The sequence below is a fragment of the Triturus cristatus genome, chromosome 6 (genome assembly GCF_964204655.1).
Source record: "Triturus cristatus chromosome 6, aTriCri1.1, whole genome shotgun sequence".
Lineage (NCBI taxonomy): Eukaryota > Metazoa > Chordata > Amphibia > Caudata > Salamandridae > Triturus > Triturus cristatus.
In genome coordinates this window covers 1,762,307,684-1,762,324,609 of record NC_140589.1, presented here as the reverse complement: position 1 = coordinate 1,762,324,609, position 16,926 = coordinate 1,762,307,684, and the positions used below count along the sequence as shown (strand labels likewise).

Sequence of the window (16,926 nt, the reverse complement as noted above, 5' to 3'; positions counted from 1 at the left end):
ACTTCCAGGTTTAGAGGGAGACTTGAAAGTGCACTGTGGCATGGAAGTTGGTTGCCACAAGTTACATCCTTGAAAGGTTGTAAACCCTAGCATGTAACAGGTATCAAGAAGCTGGGAGATGTCCGGTCGGGTCTAACATTAAATTCTTCCAAGAAATGCAGGCGGAATATGACCTAACCCACTCACAATTTTTTCAGTACCTATAATTGTGTCATGCCCTCATCCCATACATTTAAGGGCTCACAGACCTACCAGACCGTAGTCCTCTCAAGGCTAAAATTCTCCCGGATGAGCTGCCCAGACACATGTTATATATGAGACTGGTTATGAATGATGAGTGCCATGGCCTCATCAACCTGCTTACGATGTATGATCGAACGAGACAATTTCCTACATACGATCTGGTTGTGTGCAAAGCTGACCCCATTCAGGGAGGGGATTGGAGTGCCTAGAATGTGTACTGGGATGGATGCCACCCGAGCTCCTAAATTTGCTCTCCATTTCACAGGAGAAATCGATACTGATAGATACCATACAGCGTTACCATTGCGGGTTCTGGTGGTGGATAAGAGGGATATCGCCAGGGTCTGGAAGGACAACTCTCCCCCATCATTAGAGAGGTGGAAATCTGAGCTGGACCATACCATGAGCTTGGAGATCCCCATCAACAAGGATAAGATTACCCATTCAAACACTATAGGATATGGGTAATTGGGAGGAGGTATCTGGGCACAGCCCTCCAAAGGACCAAGAACCCACGTCATGTACTGAATGATGAAGTTCGGTCTTACATGGGTAGGACAAGAGTGGAAGCCCAGGAGGAAAGCGGAACAGGCCAAGGTGGATTGTAATGTCAACCTGATATCGGAGGCGGGGGAGCTATGTTTGTTGTTATATTAGTCAATGCTCATTCAGCAACTTTTACCAAGGGCTCAGTTGGGTCTTAAGGTTATCTCTGCACGTCTGGCGTATTGCTTTTGACAAAAAACCTATAGCAAGTGTTATACAAAAATAAAACATTTCGTAATCTAATCTTAAACCAGCTTAAAAGCAAAAACCTGAAAATCACTGTTAATTATTGGCACTATAAATCTATTTTCAGGAAGGAGAAAATAATATGTTATCTCTAAATATATATATAATTTACCTTTTTTTTAAATGTTACGGATTTTTAAGGTACCAATGTACAACACAATGCATACATAAAAGAGAAAAAGAGATGGGCAGTGTCGGTGGGTAGGAAGAAGAAGGGAATAAGAATGGCTAAAGGGCAGAAGTGCAAGGCCCATTACATACATATTTCTTTTTACACACATCTCCTACTGCATGCCTCAGTCTGTATTCACTGATTTGGGAACATTTTGATGTTAAAATGGCACAGGTGAACTATGGACTTCTAACTTGAAACAATCAAAAAGACTTCATAACGGCCGAATCTGCTTTATACAAAACAATCAATGCTCTTATACAGTGCACTAATAGACTCCAAAGTCCATAACCGAAAACTCTGCATATTCCTTGTTTACTGCCCATGTGGACTGTGTCACATTCTGACATGATCAGAAGAATGAAAGGCCGAGACTGTCCGGTTTAGATTATAACCAGCGGTCCAGTTACCATGGAAGCTGCACTAATTCTGCATATGTGTTTCTGAACAACTTAGCAACATCACAAAACAGAACCTAATAAAATACATACCAAAGAACTAACCCAGAGAATCATGGACAGTATTGCAGTAAAAAATAAAAAGTTAGTTTTTGTGCCAATTTCAACACTGCGCACTTCAATATCAAGTTTTCTGAATCCAATTAGATGTATTATGTAGTTTAGTTCTTTGGCAGGAAACGACATTGTTTCATTTACTTTATACAATGCCTACTACATGCATTTTGGAACATGGAAAGATGAATTACAGATGCTGTGTTTTGACCTCTTAATGGTACATACAAGGTGCCTGATTTGAGCTTGGCCTGAGTTTTCCAACACCTACGAAGACCCCTGTTTGCGCAGGGGTCGAATTCTGAGTTGGCCAGAGTTAACCACACTTAGTAATTACTCGGGGCAATAAAGTCTGCACCCTTTGTTAAATTTTGGTAGGTCAACTTGGCAGAATTTAACATAGGATTAGAGTGCGGTATTTACTGTGGCGCGTGGATTTGGTGTAGCAAGCTCCAAAATCTGCATGTTATACCACAAAAATTCTAAACCAGTTCAATTTATTGCACATGCAAATTCCAAATCATGGCAGCCCAGAAGGTGTGATGAGTAGCACCTACGCGTCCAGGGCACTCGTAATCAGGGTTTAGGAGTCAGCCTGCCCTAGAGCAAAATATGGCCGAATGCATTATTCAGTATGTAAAAAGACATACAGAAGACAAAAACCTGCCGCATTATTATTCATGGCAGCATGCAGACGTTGACAATGTACTCAACAGCAAAGAATCTCCACTGCCTTATACCCCGGGATATCTTGTGATCTGAAAAACGAAGACGTCACCGACCACAACTCAAAACTCACCTTGTCCAGCTCGTTCGACAGCTTTTTATTTTCTTCCGAGAGCAGGCCCTTTTCTCGCTCGTATTTCTGCCTAAACTCAGCTTCGAACTCTTCTCTTTCACTTTGGCTAAAATGAAACAATACAAAAAGTTTAGCAAATGAAAGCATATGTGCAAAAGTCCTGCCTGACATTTTCATGCATACCTGAAAAGTTATTTTCTCATTCGGCATTTCTCTGTAAATGCCCTTTTCAAACCACTGGAGCCCTGCACCAAGGCAACGTGATATTCAGTGCAGCACACAGAGTAGGCACCCATTTGTTGGCTTTACAATTGTTCATAGGGTTTATAATAAATTAACAGTAGTACAGCTAACATCCGTGAAGTATGAGTTCAAAGTGATAAAATGTAGTCATTTCCGACAGCAAGACCAGTCCCAGACCTGTTGGCATGCTCCCAGCGGATGATGCCCATTGGCCCAAGGCAACAGCATCCAATGGGCATACGCCAGGCTCTTTGTCCAGCAATCCTCCAGGGCATCTCATTGTCGCAGGTCCACTATCATAACATGTGTCTTTGTAAAACACACTTTAACACTTTGGATATCCTGGGCCTAGCCAATAGATGCTTATTATTACTGAAATCAATGATACCCATGCAATTGTTCCCAGAAGGATGAGAAGCTGAGTGAACCTGCTGGGATTTGTACCCTGGGGTCAAAATCAGATGCCTGCAATGGATGCTCATTAGTCCACTAAACCACTGCACCTGGCCTTAGTCAAAGGCATTTCCTTTTCGGCAAGGTATCGCCAGAAACAGGCCACGGCCAGACTCATTGCCTCTTAAGAAAACTAGAAACAGCACGTGCCACACATACACTGCAACAAGGAACACCCACAGCTAGACCAGGAAAATGCCGTTCCCACGGGTACTATCGCTCACTAGCACAAACACACCACTAATTAGATCCCCCAAACAAGCCTTTCTAAACCCCTCCCTCATCTACCCCTCCTAGACTCATCCGATACCTCATCTCTCCTCCTAATCCACTTCTAGAGATTCTTCCCTCATCCATCTCTCCTTTACTTATCCCAAACCTCCTCCTACTGCTATGATCTCCAAATAACATTTTCTAGACTCTTCCCTCTTCTATCCCGCCACTATCCTTTTCAATCCAACTAACAGACTAAAATGTCCACCACTAAAATTAATTTCATATTTCCCTATATCAATTCACCACTAATACTTTCTGGGTTCCGGAGTAGCGTGCTACTCGCTGAAAAGCGATTCAACGCCTTTTCAGGGGTAGTAAGCGCTATATAAATGCAATTACAGTTACTAACAGCATAAGCCCTTCATTCATATTCCTTAACGCACATTCTGCAGGCACTCAAGCCCCAGGCATAGTTCATACCATCACACAACACAACCTAGTTGCACTTATCTCAGCAACATGGTTCTCTGCCACCTTCATACACTTCTTCATTCATTCAAGAAGTTCAACAAAATCAGATTCCTCATCAACAAAACAGACTTCCATGCTACTATCAATTCCCTCTTTCCCTACGGCTAAGTGGATTGGATTCAACTTTCTAATGCAAGATGAACTCCCCAACATCCTGAACTCACTCGAGGCCTCTTAACAGGTGCCATCACATTACTATCAATCCGGCTTCAGAAAAAGCAGCAGCAGGGGCGTGGCTGAGCCGCGGAATCTAATGGCTGCCACCTGAGCTAGCTCAGTAACGCACCTGACCGCCTTCCATACATCCGCCCAACAAATCCGCTGCCCTTGTCAGGGAAAGGCTACCGGAACTCGTCCTGCAGTTGGGACGTCGAACGGCGGACACGCTCAACCACCGGACAGCAGAGAAGCCGGTGTCCCAGGTTGTGGCCTGCGACTCATCTGATGCCGCATCAGGGAAGTGGGCGTGTTGCAACTGGATCTGGCCTCTTGTGGACGTGATGCTGTGGTCAGAGCGGCGCTCGGCCTATGCCGGAATTCGAGTAGGCCCGGGTCTCGGAATCCTGTGCCCGACGGGGTTGGTAGTGACCAGACCACCCGCGATTGCAGCGGAAGCGCACCAGGGGAACCAGGGTTATAAAGGCCCACGGAAGTAGCCGCGAGGAGAAATATAGCGGGGGTCCCGGCCGGAACCCCCGACCCATCGCCATCCTGGGCACCAGTGCGCTGGCCATCCTGCTGCAGCAAGGTAGGAGACGGCCTGGGGGCCACTCTGGGCTGCAAAACGACAGTGGTGAAGGGGCTGGTGTTGTGGAGTGCCCAGGGAGCATTTAGTCCACCGATCCTGGGAGGGCTGCGTAGTGCCTGGTAGTACGGCTGCAAGTGCCTCCCCAAGCTCGTCTGGAGAGCTGGGGACTGGCAGGAAGAGTCAACTGACCACTCGGTCTCCACAGCCCAGAACTACTGCATCCAGAACAGCGACACAGGTAGCATCAAAGGCGCGTTGGGCACCAACAGCGTGAAGCACTAACTTGTGGCGCCTGGAAGTGCGGTGTGGGCCTGGGGCTCATCCCCGCCCACTGCTGGCGAGACTCTTCCACCCCCTATTATATTCTATCTTTAGTTCCAGTTTGGGCTACAGGCACTCTGCATAGTTGAATCATGGGCAGTTTTAGTCCCAGAGTGCAGGGGAGCAGGGAGGGGGGAATTTGGGGTGGAGAGGGGTTGTTATTTGTTTTGTCCGAAAGAGCGACATTGCGAATCCCTAAAGGAGAGCTGAGATGCGTAATCTTTGAGCGTATACATGGGGACGCACTGGGAAAAGGCCTTTAAGCTCCTAAGCTGGAATGTGAACGGGCTCCGGGACAGAGTAAAGCACAGTATCGTATTGCAGTATGTCAAACGCCACACCCCGGAGGTGGTGCTTCTCCAGGAGATGCACCTAGTTGACAACTCCTGCGAGGCCATGAGCAGATGGGGCTATCAGCTGGTGGCCCATTCTAGCTTTACCAGGGTTTCCAAGGGGGCAGGTATCCTATTAAAAAACGACTTCCCAATGTCAATACACCATACGTGGACTAACGAGATGGGTAGGTATGTAGCAATTTTCGGGCAATAGGAGGGTAAGACACTCATGTTGGTATCAGTATATATCCCACCAGGTTGGCAGGGCAAGTTCTTTGGCGACCTAGGTAAAATAGTGTTATCATACCCTGATGGTTGTTCAGTAGTGGGAGGAGATTTTAATTCAGTAGTGTCGGCCTCTATGGACCGCAGTCCTCCCCGGGCCCTCAGCCCCTCACAAAGCTGGCTCCCAAACTTTCTTGATGCTATGGGCTTTGTGGACACGTGAAGGGTGTTCCACCCAGGGCACATTCAACACACCTTCCACTCCGGGGCTCTCAACAGCCTATCTCAATTAGACTACCTCCTAACTCCAGCACAGCAAGCCGGGAACATTAGAAAAATCCGACACCTAGCTCGAGGCATATCTGATCACTCCCCACTGTGGGCAGAAGTAGTCATTGGTGAGAAGAGAGTTGGGCGGGTGGCGCCAGTTAACTCATGGTACCTCAAAAACCCAGTGGTGAAAGACAAGGTAACAGTAGCTATGGAAGCCTACTTTCTAGAAAACAGGGAATCAGTGACCTCATCCCAAACCCTCTGGGAAGCCTTCAAAACCGTGGTGCGGGGTCAGGCACTCTTGCTAATAGCTGGGGTGCGAAAAGAAAAGTCGAAAGACTCGACGCGCTTGGAGGATGATATCCTCCGCCTTGAAGACGGGGAGCCAATGTCACAGGATAGGCTTCATACGTTGAAGCTTAAACAAGCTGAATATAAATCCATAGTGACTGACATGGACAAAACATTGGAGAGAGACAAAGAGGGCAGGCTCTATGACCTGGGTGACAAGGTCGGGAAATTACGGGCATGGCTGGATAAACTGGCAAACAGACTGGTCCCGGAACTCCTGAAGAGGCCAGGGGAAGTTTATTGGACCCGCAAGAGCTTGCAACCAGGTTCGCTGAATATTATCGCTCCATATACAGTGTGAGCTCTTCCTTCACAGAAGAGGACTCCCACTACCTGATCAGAGATATAAAGCTTCCCTCCCTGGCAGCAGATGACAAAGACCTGCTAGAAAGCGACTTGACCAACGATGAAGTAGCCCAGGCGATTAGAAGCCGCCAGCCCGGTAAGGCAACAGGCCCAAACAGCCTGCCAATCAAGCAGTACAAGCTGAAGCCGGATCTATTCGCCACATACATGCGAGAAATGTTTGAGGAAAGTCGAGAATTAGGGCCACTTTCACCGGACCAAAGGGTTGCCACACTGGTCACTATACATAAAAGTGGCAAGCCTAGAGATACATGCTTGTCCTACAGGCCCATCTCGCTCCTAAATGCTGAGCCTAAAATACTTGCCAAGCTCCTCGCCATACGTTGGGTCCAAGTAATAGATAAATTAGTACACTCAAATCAATCGGGCTTCATGCCCCACAGGAACACTGCTTTGAATCTGAGGAGGCTGCTTGGTGTTATGGGGCGCAGGGGTACGATTCAAGAAGATGCGGTTGTGGTCTCGCTGGATGCCGCGATGGCCTTCGATACAATATAATGGCCGTATCTCTTTGCAGTCTTGACCAAGATGGGTTTCGGACTCAGATTTAATGGGTGGGTGCGCCTTTTGTATGCAAAGCCCTTGGCACAAGTGGTCGTTAACAATAAGAAATCGGAGGTATTCGAGCTGAGCCGTGGGACGCGACAGGGGTGTCCGCTGTCTCCTATCCTTTTTGTCCTTACACTAGAACCATTGGCGGCCTGGATTCGTGAAGACCCAGTAACCCGGGGGCTAAGGTGGGCCGACACGTGGGAGGACCGCAACTCATTATATGCGGATGATATACTTCTGTATCTTGCGTCCCCCAGGTCGTCGATCCACAGAGTCCTGGATATATTCACAAACTATGGGAGATACTCTGGGTATACGATCAACTGGAGCAAATCCCCGATGGACAAACTCAGTGGTGAGATACCTCCACTGCCCAGAGGGTGTCCCATGAAGGAAGCAAAAGATGGATTCCAATATCTGGGAATCTTTATCACAGCGGATCCCAAGGCTAGCTATGACCGGAATCTCTACCCCCGCTGCAGCGACTGAAACAAGATGTGGCAAATGGGAAGATCCTACCGCTCTCATTATTGAGGAGGGCGGCCTTATTCAAAATGATGTCTCTACCCTGTTTTTTATACGCTTCCCGCATCCGGTCCCTCCAAAATATTTTAAGGAGGTGGAAAGTCTCCAGAGGGAACAGCTCTGGGATGGCCGCAACTGTATAGCCCTTTCCAAGCTTGTACTGAGTTGGTATGACGGGGGAATCGGGCTACCCGACATTAGGAAGTACTATTGGGCAGCTCACCTGTCAGCCATAAACCAATGCATCTATCGACAGGGAGACGATCCAGGCTATAAAATGGACAAGTGGTTAATGCCAGGGGGAAACTACAACACGGCCCTCTATTCAAGACCTAGGAGAATTCTTTTAACGGAACAACTAGACAGTGCATGTGTGGCACACGGTAAATAGAAACCTGGGGTTGGATCAAAAGTTTGCGATGGCAACCCCCTTGTGGTACTTGGAACAACTGGGCACCCTGAGACGCTCGAAGGGGTTTGATAAGTGTGACCTAATAAGGATCAGGAAAATCGGGGACCTATGGCAAAAAGGAGACATGATCTCCTTCGCCGCTATGCAACAAGAAAGTTAACTGGCCGACTCAGAATGTTTTGGGTATCTACAGGTGAGGCATGCGTGGACGACACAATTGCAGAGGAGTGTATTCCTCCTCGACGCTTCTCCGTTGGAGGACAGCCTGCTCGATGGCTACCTACCAATGAAGTCAGTCTTTTTGTCGTACAAGAAACTGGTCAATAATACGCAAGACCCCCTCCAAGTGCTTCGGGAACGTTGGGGGGAGCGATGGGTTGGAACTTGATGACGAGGAGTGGCAGGAGGCAGTGACCTTCTCGAGAGAAGTGGCAATCTCCTCCAGGCTACGCCTGGTCCAACTGAAGATCCTACATAGAATTTATATTACCGGAACTAGGCTCATCAGTATGGGAAGGGGGAGGAGAGCCTATGCAGGAGACAATGCGGGCAGGAGGGCTTTTTCATGCCTATCCTGTGGGAGTGTAAATACATACAGAGGTATTGGAGGGGGATACACGCCTGTATGGGGGGAGGTCCTCGGACTTACGGTTGGGATCGAGGCTAAGAGATGTCTCTTAAATGTCTGGGAGCCCACAGATTTGGGTAGAAAGGACCATACTTGGGTAACGCTGGGAGTGATGGTCGCAAAAAGGAACCTGGTAAGACTGTGGGGTGCCACAGCACTGCCCGCCGTAGAAGGGTGGAAAGCGGACATGGACTAGTGCATGCTGCGTGAGAAATATGTGTATGTCTCTAGAGGGTGCGCCAAGAAATGGATAGATATATGGAGCAAATGGAATAACTACCGTGGTAATATTTGTGAACCCCCCGTTGTTCTCTCTTTGGAAGATCCTGCAACACCATAGTGATCGCTTCATTACTGTATTAGGCATATTGTATAATGGTGAAGATTGTGCTCATAATTATGCAAAGTGAATTAATCTACCAAAACCGTGATTGAGATGTCGTTTTGTTGTTTAATAAAAAGATTAAGTTACTCTTTAAGTAGTCAATGCTGCTGTCCTCTGCAACAGCAAAGATCTCTGCCTCTTCATGCTGTTCAACCTCTGTGTCCTTTGATATAGTCGACCACCATGCTTCGATTCACACCCAAGAAACATCATGGGGTTCTCTATAACCTCTGACCTCACCAATCACTATCAGCTTGTACAAACAAGAACCACAAACGATTGAAACTACCCATTCCTGCTGTAATACCCATCCCCAGCATCTTCAATATCAGCATGAACCTCTCAGATTCATAATCATCATGAACACCAGGATCCACCAATAACACTCAACTATACCTCTAAATCTCCTCTACTGATGACCCAAAACCTGCTTGGTTTTAACTGAGACTTGGATATCAAGTACCTACATAAAGCTCAATCAAGCAAGACTCAAGTCCTCTTGTTTTCCAACAGCTTCAAACAACCTCAGATTTCAGCCTGACTTTCCATCATGAACCCGGATGGCTTCACCCCCGGTTGCCGAAAACCTAAAATCACTTTGATTTACTGTCGATACAGACCGCAAATAAAATAACACATCACTAGGAAAACAAACAGCAGGGTACCAGCTCTCCCTCTTCAAAAGTGAAACTCCTTCTGTTAGAAGCCAATTACTCAATGACAATTCAAGCCTGAGTCTATCCCACCTATATAGAGGCAATGCTATACTCAATGCACCCCCAAGCACACAGCACCTGTCTAGAGACAATGCTATGCTCAATGCCCCAAGCACACACCAAACCGGCAGTTCTAAAACGGCGGTGTGGCTCATCAAGGACTTGAAGACTTTGAACTACATCACCCCAACTCTAAAGAAATCACAATGGCATCACCTCCAGGCCTGTGCTCAGGATCAGCTGCAAGACCCCACCCACATCAGACAGAGCCAAACCAGGAGCCATGACTCTGACATAATAGAGATGAAACTATGAATGAAGGACCAACACATATCTTCTCCATCTATGCACCTAGGATATGGAATGTAATTCCCATCGACATCAGAAGTACTATAAGCCTTCTACAGTTCAGAAGGAAGTTGAAGACACATTTCTTCAAGGAGCACTAATCTCCTATGCAGTACAAGTCACGTGTTTCATTGTAAGTGAACTTAACCATACACTTGAGCACTCACACATTGTTAATCGCTGCATTGATTCCTAGCCTTGTCGGAGCTGTACAAGTACAGCTACATATATACTGTACAGCTTCAAATGCCAACTTTCACCAAGTGGAAAGTCATCTTGCACACCATTTAGCCTCAAGGAACACATTGGCCCAAAAAACAACGAAGATAGCCTGTTACCAGCTCTTTCTTCTAAAGAAAGTCAAGTCATTTCTTCCTGCAAGCGACTTCCGAACTGATGTTCAAGCTTCTAAACTCTCACTTCTGTATGGTGGTAGTGCCCTACTCCATGACCTTCAGACTCTACTCGGTCACCCCTTATGGGCATCCTTCATACAGCATGTCTCATTTAAGGAACTCCACTGGCTCTCCTCACCGGCCTGCACTATCTTCAAAACCAGTTGTATCCTTTACATCAAGAACAGCACCCCACTTATGTCGCAGACAAGTTCACCATCCCTGGGGGTTCTCGACACATCCTCAGTCAGGACACTATCAGATTGCAGTCTAAGAAGAGGAAAAAAATAAAAAAAAATAAAACAGCAGGACTTTTGCACCTATGCACCCAGGTTCTGGAACAACATTTCTGTATACATCAGGACTGCCCCAGTGCTGCTCCACTGTAGGTAAGAGTTGAAGCTGCACCTCTTTCAAAACACTTCATCACAATGCATTACAGTCCACAACCTAGCTTGTTCTCCTATTGCTTGCTGAAGAAAGCGTACATATAAGAACATTTCAGGTGAGGAACATTTCCTTCTCTCCACTTGACTGTAACCTCTGTAATAAGGTCTAAATAGGGAAAAGAGAGAATTATCTCATCCATGCACCCCGCCCACTTTTGGGAAGGACCCCAGAACAGCTAGAAACAACACTTTCATTTTTAAAACTTTATTTGATAGCACAGTTGGGCCAACTGCACATATATGGTAGCACCACTGTACTCAAATGTGTGCCTCTGCAGAGCATTAGCTCTCACCTCATCTGAAGGGCCAGGGTACCTAGCATGCAGTGTAACTGCTTCGCTTCAGTTGCTTGAAAACCGGTATTACAGATGTAATTTTTTCTTCTCCAGCATAGAATCCATCTCATAATCAAGATTATGTAGGGAAGACTGCTCCACTTTTGTGTCAGCTCTCACATCTGAATAGAGCATAGTACTTTCAAAAAAAGGTATAATTAAATCCACGTAGCAGGTCATCAGATGCTTGCTAATGGCATGCTGCAAAACAATCCAATATTTTTCCTCCAGTCGATTGGGGGGGAGAGGGAGGGCAATGTGTGTGTGTGTGTCTGTCCGTTTCTCTCTCTCTCTCTCTCTCTCTCTGGCCATTTAGTGTTGGGCTCAGATGTGTGCAACTTGTTTTTTTTTTCCGAAGAAGTCTTTTTGAGCCCCTCAGTGTGGTGACTCCTTCTATTGTAGGCAATGCGCGTGGGCAACGGCTCCATAGTCAGATTGTTTTTTCCCCACGGAGAGCAAAGATGTAGATGGATAATAAAGATGACCATGTGAAGTAAAGAATTAAGGTAAGAGTGACTGCAACAGAGCCCAGGTGGCCGGGAAGGAGGGTGGGTGGATGTCAATCTACATGCCACAAACAGATGCTTAGAGGATAAGTCATATTTTCTGTTCATGACATGTGAAGCTGTAGATACACATGCTGTGCATAGATTGTAAAGCAGTCCTCCCCAACAGCAGTAGCTTTGCCTGAGGATGTTGCAGATGACAAACAGTGTGCATGAAACAGTGTGCATAAGAGACAGCCAGGCCAACTCTAGCTTGTTGTCTAGCCAGGGCATCCACACAGTAATGTTTAGTAAAAGTGTGAGGGGTGGACAAAGTAGCTGCTTTACAGATGTCAGTTAGTTGTATATTCCGAAAGAAAGCCATACAAGTCCCTTTCTTGTGAGTGGAATGGGGTCTGGGAGGGACAGGTAGGGACCTTTTAGTTTCAGCATAACGAGTTTGAATACACTTGATAAGCCAACGAGCAATCCCTGCTTTGGAAATGGCACGCCCCTTGTGCAGATTGGAGTAGAACACAAAGAGTTGTTGTGTGTTATTAAATGCTTTTTTTTCTATCCACATAATATATTAACACATTTTCAGACATCCAGGGTATGCAAGCGCCTTTGGCTACAAACTCTGGATGGGAAAAGAAAACTGGCAACTGAATCGTTCAATTGAGATGAAAACTGGAAACCACCTTGGGGAGAAATAAGAGGGGTTTCTGAGGACCACCCAATCTGACGGAACTTGGAAGAAAGGCTCCTCCGGAGGGAAGCAGTGGCTACACGGAAGGCTACCTTCCATGAAAGAAACTGAAGCAGGCAATAGTAAAAGTTGCCTCAAAAGGAGGGCCCATACTGTTGAGTTTCCACACTGGAGCAGGATGCGTCCGGGGCAGGATAACCCACATAAGGCCTTCCATGTAGGCCTTAATGACTGGTACTCTGAGGAGCGAGGTGTGATGCCTATTCTGTAGACAAACAGCCACAGCAGCCAAATGTAACCGAATGGAGGTGCAGGCAAGGCCGGACTTTTGAAGGTGAAGAAGGTAACAGACAATGACTTGTACTGACGGTGTGACAGGATTGATATATTTTGGAAGGCAATAGTGCATAAACCGTTTCCATTTGGCCGCATAGCTGGCCCTGGTAGTAGGCTTGCGCGCTTTGCGAAGAATGGATATACAGTCCTTAGGTAGGTCAAGATAACCAAAGTCTAAGAGCTCAGGAGCCAGATCGCAAGATTGAGCTGCTGAGGATGTGGGTGCCGGAGAGTTCCATGGTTTCGAGTGAGAAGGTCCAGCCTGTTGGGAAGCTTCTCATGAGGAATTAGAGGGAGTTTCATCAGAGGGGAGTACTAAGGCTGGCGCACCCAGGTTGGGGCTACTAGGATGAGGGTATGGGATGTCTGCCTCAGGTAGCAAACTACAAATTATAGGAGTGGGCGAGGCGGAAGCGTGTAGGCAAATATCCCCGACAAGTTCATCCATAGTGCTTTACACATGGGCCGCGGGTGTGGTAACCTGACTGCAAAGTTTTGACATTTTACTTTTTCGATGGTGGCGAAAATATCTATGTGAGGAAACCCCTACTGCCAGAAGTAAATGAGTATGGTCTGGGGGTGGAGTTCCCACTCGAAGACTTGTTAATGCGTCCTGCAGAGCAGGTCGACAAGTCACTGTTCAGACCCGGAATGTACTGTATGAACAACTGCACCTTGTGATGTATCACACACCTCCGGATGCTCTGTGCTAGAGCAAACTGCTGGGACTAGTGCGTGCCCCCCAGCTTTTGTAGGTAAAACATGGCCCTGGTGTCTCCCATTTGGACTAAAATGACCTTGTCCTGAATGAGTGGAAGGAATGCTCAAAGAGCAAACTGAATAGCCAGCAATTCCAGGTGGTTGATGTAGATGCCCTGCTTCCTGAGTGTCCACAAGCCCTTGATTGTGTGATCTTGCAGATGCGCTCCCAATCTGGGGAGCAAGGCATCCCTGGTGATGGAATCCTGTGTAAATGTGCCTAGAAAGGGCTGTCCCTGCAACAGATAGTTGGCGTTCCACTACTGCAGAGAGCAATGTGTATGGGCCCAAATCAACACTTGAACCGCCCATAGACCCTCCGCCTGAGACCACTGTGCTATAGCCACTGCTGTAAGGGAAGCATGTGTAACCTTGCATGGGAAACTATTGCTATGCAGGACGCCATCATGCCTAACAAACGCATTACTGTCCTGTCTATTACCCAATGATTGGCCCAAAAAGCGGTAGCAGATTTTGGAAAGCATTAACCCTGGCAAGGCTTGGGTAAGCCTTCCCCACCCTTGACTCTTGAGTGGCGCCAAGTAGGGGTTGTACTTGGAGGGGCTGAAGGTAAGATCTGGCTGTATTTAGCATGAAGCCCAACTTGTGAACAAGGTCTGTGGTTGTCTGCATGTGCGCCAGACATTGCTGCTGCGTGGCACTCTTGATCATCGAGGTAAGGGAAGACATAGAAGCCACCCTGCCTGAGGTGAGGGTCTACCATGGCTAGACACTTGGTGAAGACCCTGGGGGCTGTTGTGACCCCAAAAGACAGCACCTTAAACTCATAATTTTGTCCACTCACCACAAACCACAGGAATCTTCAATGGGCAGGGTGGATGGGAATAGGATGGGAATATGGAAGTAGGTGTCCTTCAAGCCGAGGGCAGTCATGAAGTCGCTTTGCCGCAGCAAAGGGATGACATCCTGAAGTGTGACCATGTGGAAATATTTTGACAAGATGTTCTTGTTGAGGGGTCTGAGGTCCAGCATAGGCCAGAGGGAGCCATCTTTCTTGTGAATGAAAAAGTACAAGAAGTACACCCATTTCTTGCAATGTAGTGGTGGCACCGTCTCTGTGGTCCCTTTAACAAGTAGCCCCCAGGGACCATCACCTCTCTGGGGCCACATAACTTCAAAAATTGTGAGGGGGCGGGGCGCTCCTCCTCCTGGGCCAAATAAAAACCTGGGGACCACCACCTCCCTGGGTCCAGCCCATGTGTTCTAAAGTAGGGTACTGCACGGCACCCCCTTCTGGGGCCCTTAATGGCCCTGGGGATCACCACCAACTAGATCCGGTTCCTGCTATATCCCAGGGTGTCTACCCCCGGACATAGCAGTTTTCTTTCGCAAACAGCCATTACAATGAAACTTTTTTAATACATGCTATTACAACACATGCCATCACAACACAAATGCCATCACAACCCAATGCCATCACAACACATGTCATTTAAACGCATATACCTTTACCACGCATGCCTTTACAACAAATTTCGTTGTAAAGGCATGTATGGGAAAGGCATATGTGTTTTACAATTTAGCATAAGGTTTAAGATTGGTTTGGAATTTTGGGTGGGTAGGGTAATTTTAGGGTTCAGGGTGGGTTTGGGTTTTTAGGTGGGTAGGGTAATTTTAGGGTTCAGGATGAGTTTGGGTTTTTGGGTGGAAGGGGTGATTTTAGGGTAGGTTTGGGTTTTTGGGTGGGAAGGGTAATTTTAGGGTGGGTTTGGGTTTTGGAGTGGAAAGCGTAATTTTAGGATTTAGGGTGAATTTGGGTTTTTGGGTGGGTAGGGCAATTGTAAGTTTTAAGGGTGTATGGGGTATATATATATATACATATGTGTGTGTGTATAAAAACACATATATACACCCATATATGTATGTGTATATATATATATATATATATATATATATATATATATATATATATTTACCAAGTGTATGTCTACCACGCATGCGTGGAAAAGGCATATGCACGGTGAAAATTCACATTGTAATGGTAGGTCATTGTAAAAGCATTGGCATAGTAATACCCGCGTTGTAATTGCATGCATGATATTAGCATGTGTTGTAACGTCATAGATTCAAACACTAACGCCGCTCCCAGCAAGTGGGAGCTATCAAACTGTTCCCCCTTGCTGGGAGCGGAGTTTTCATCTGTTTCCCTGCCCGCTGTCCAGCAGATACACTAAGACTATGGGTGCACTACAAACTCCCAGTGTCCGCAGCTCTTTCCACCGCCCACAGTACCGCGGCACAGCCAAGGCAGTTGCCTCGGCCGTGACTTCTACCACCTACACCACACAATAGCACCAGACCCCTTCATGAGATTACTACATGGAAGGGTATAATGGGGCAAGGGTAGAAGCAAAGGGGCTGCTCCTAAAGGAGGCACCGCCACACAACAGTGACACTTTCCCCCCCCCCCGACCATTTAACACCTATCGGGGGCAAGGTACAGGGGTTTCTGCCTCACTGGGAGGCAATTACCTCTGACTGCTGGGTTCTGGACATTATACCGGAGGGGTATTGTTTAAAATTCACTCAAACATCACCCATGCGCACGCAAGTTGTCCACAGAACATAGCGTCTGCGCTAAGAAGCAAGTAGAACTTTATTGGACATTTAAGGTAAAGAGAGCTACATCGGTGTAGCTTACTATTGATGATTGATTACTAGTCCTTACTTGACTTGAAGCAATGGCAGGATTTTCTTGAACATTTAAAATGGAAATTGCTAGTTTCTGTCTACACCCCAAGGTTTCTGCGTCTGCCTGACAGAATTCAAAAGGTTTGTCCCCAGGCCACTTGTGTTTCAGTTTGCTTACATTGGTTCTGTACTTTCATTTGCTGCAAATCATTCAGCTTACTTTTTCATTTCCACAAACTGTCTTCAGCTGTGACATTAAAATCAGAGGGCAAGGGATCTACATGTCACATCTATCTTAACCAGATTTCGGATAGACTCACTGCCTTAACGTAATTGTAACATCATCTAAAGCCAAAATTCCAATCCAATAGCATAACTCCACATGCATGCAGGACAAACAAGTAAATTGTTTGAGTCAATCCTGGCCCCTTTGCCAATTCACTCAGGTAGGCCAACAGATGTCTTGGGGTTTCACATGTCGTTCAACCTTGGTGGGTACACACAAGCCACACTCAGCACGTCTCAGCAGACAAGACTTATGAATGAATTTAGCAGTTAATGTGGTTGACCTCTGGATTATTTATTTTAAATTTAGGAAGTTTGAAGGAATGTGGGATACAGCCACTCTACAGTGCAACTTCAGCAGTGCCCATTAAGCAG

At 46.7% G+C, this 16,926-nt stretch overlaps 1 protein-coding gene across 3 annotated transcripts in view; it reads right to left on the bottom strand.

The window, feature by feature from the left end:
• The window catches only part of CDC42BPA (CDC42 binding protein kinase alpha), a 797,672-nt gene that overhangs the window by 248,664 nt on the left and 532,082 nt on the right, over positions 1-16,926 (bottom strand). For all 3 annotated transcript variants that reach the window (XM_085613029.1, XM_085613030.1, XM_085613031.1), the window contains exon 16: positions 2,519-2,624. In XM_085613029.1, coding sequence (XP_085469155.1) covers positions 2,519-2,624 — 106 coding nt within the window. The remainder of the gene's footprint in view (positions 1-2,518; positions 2,625-16,926) is intronic.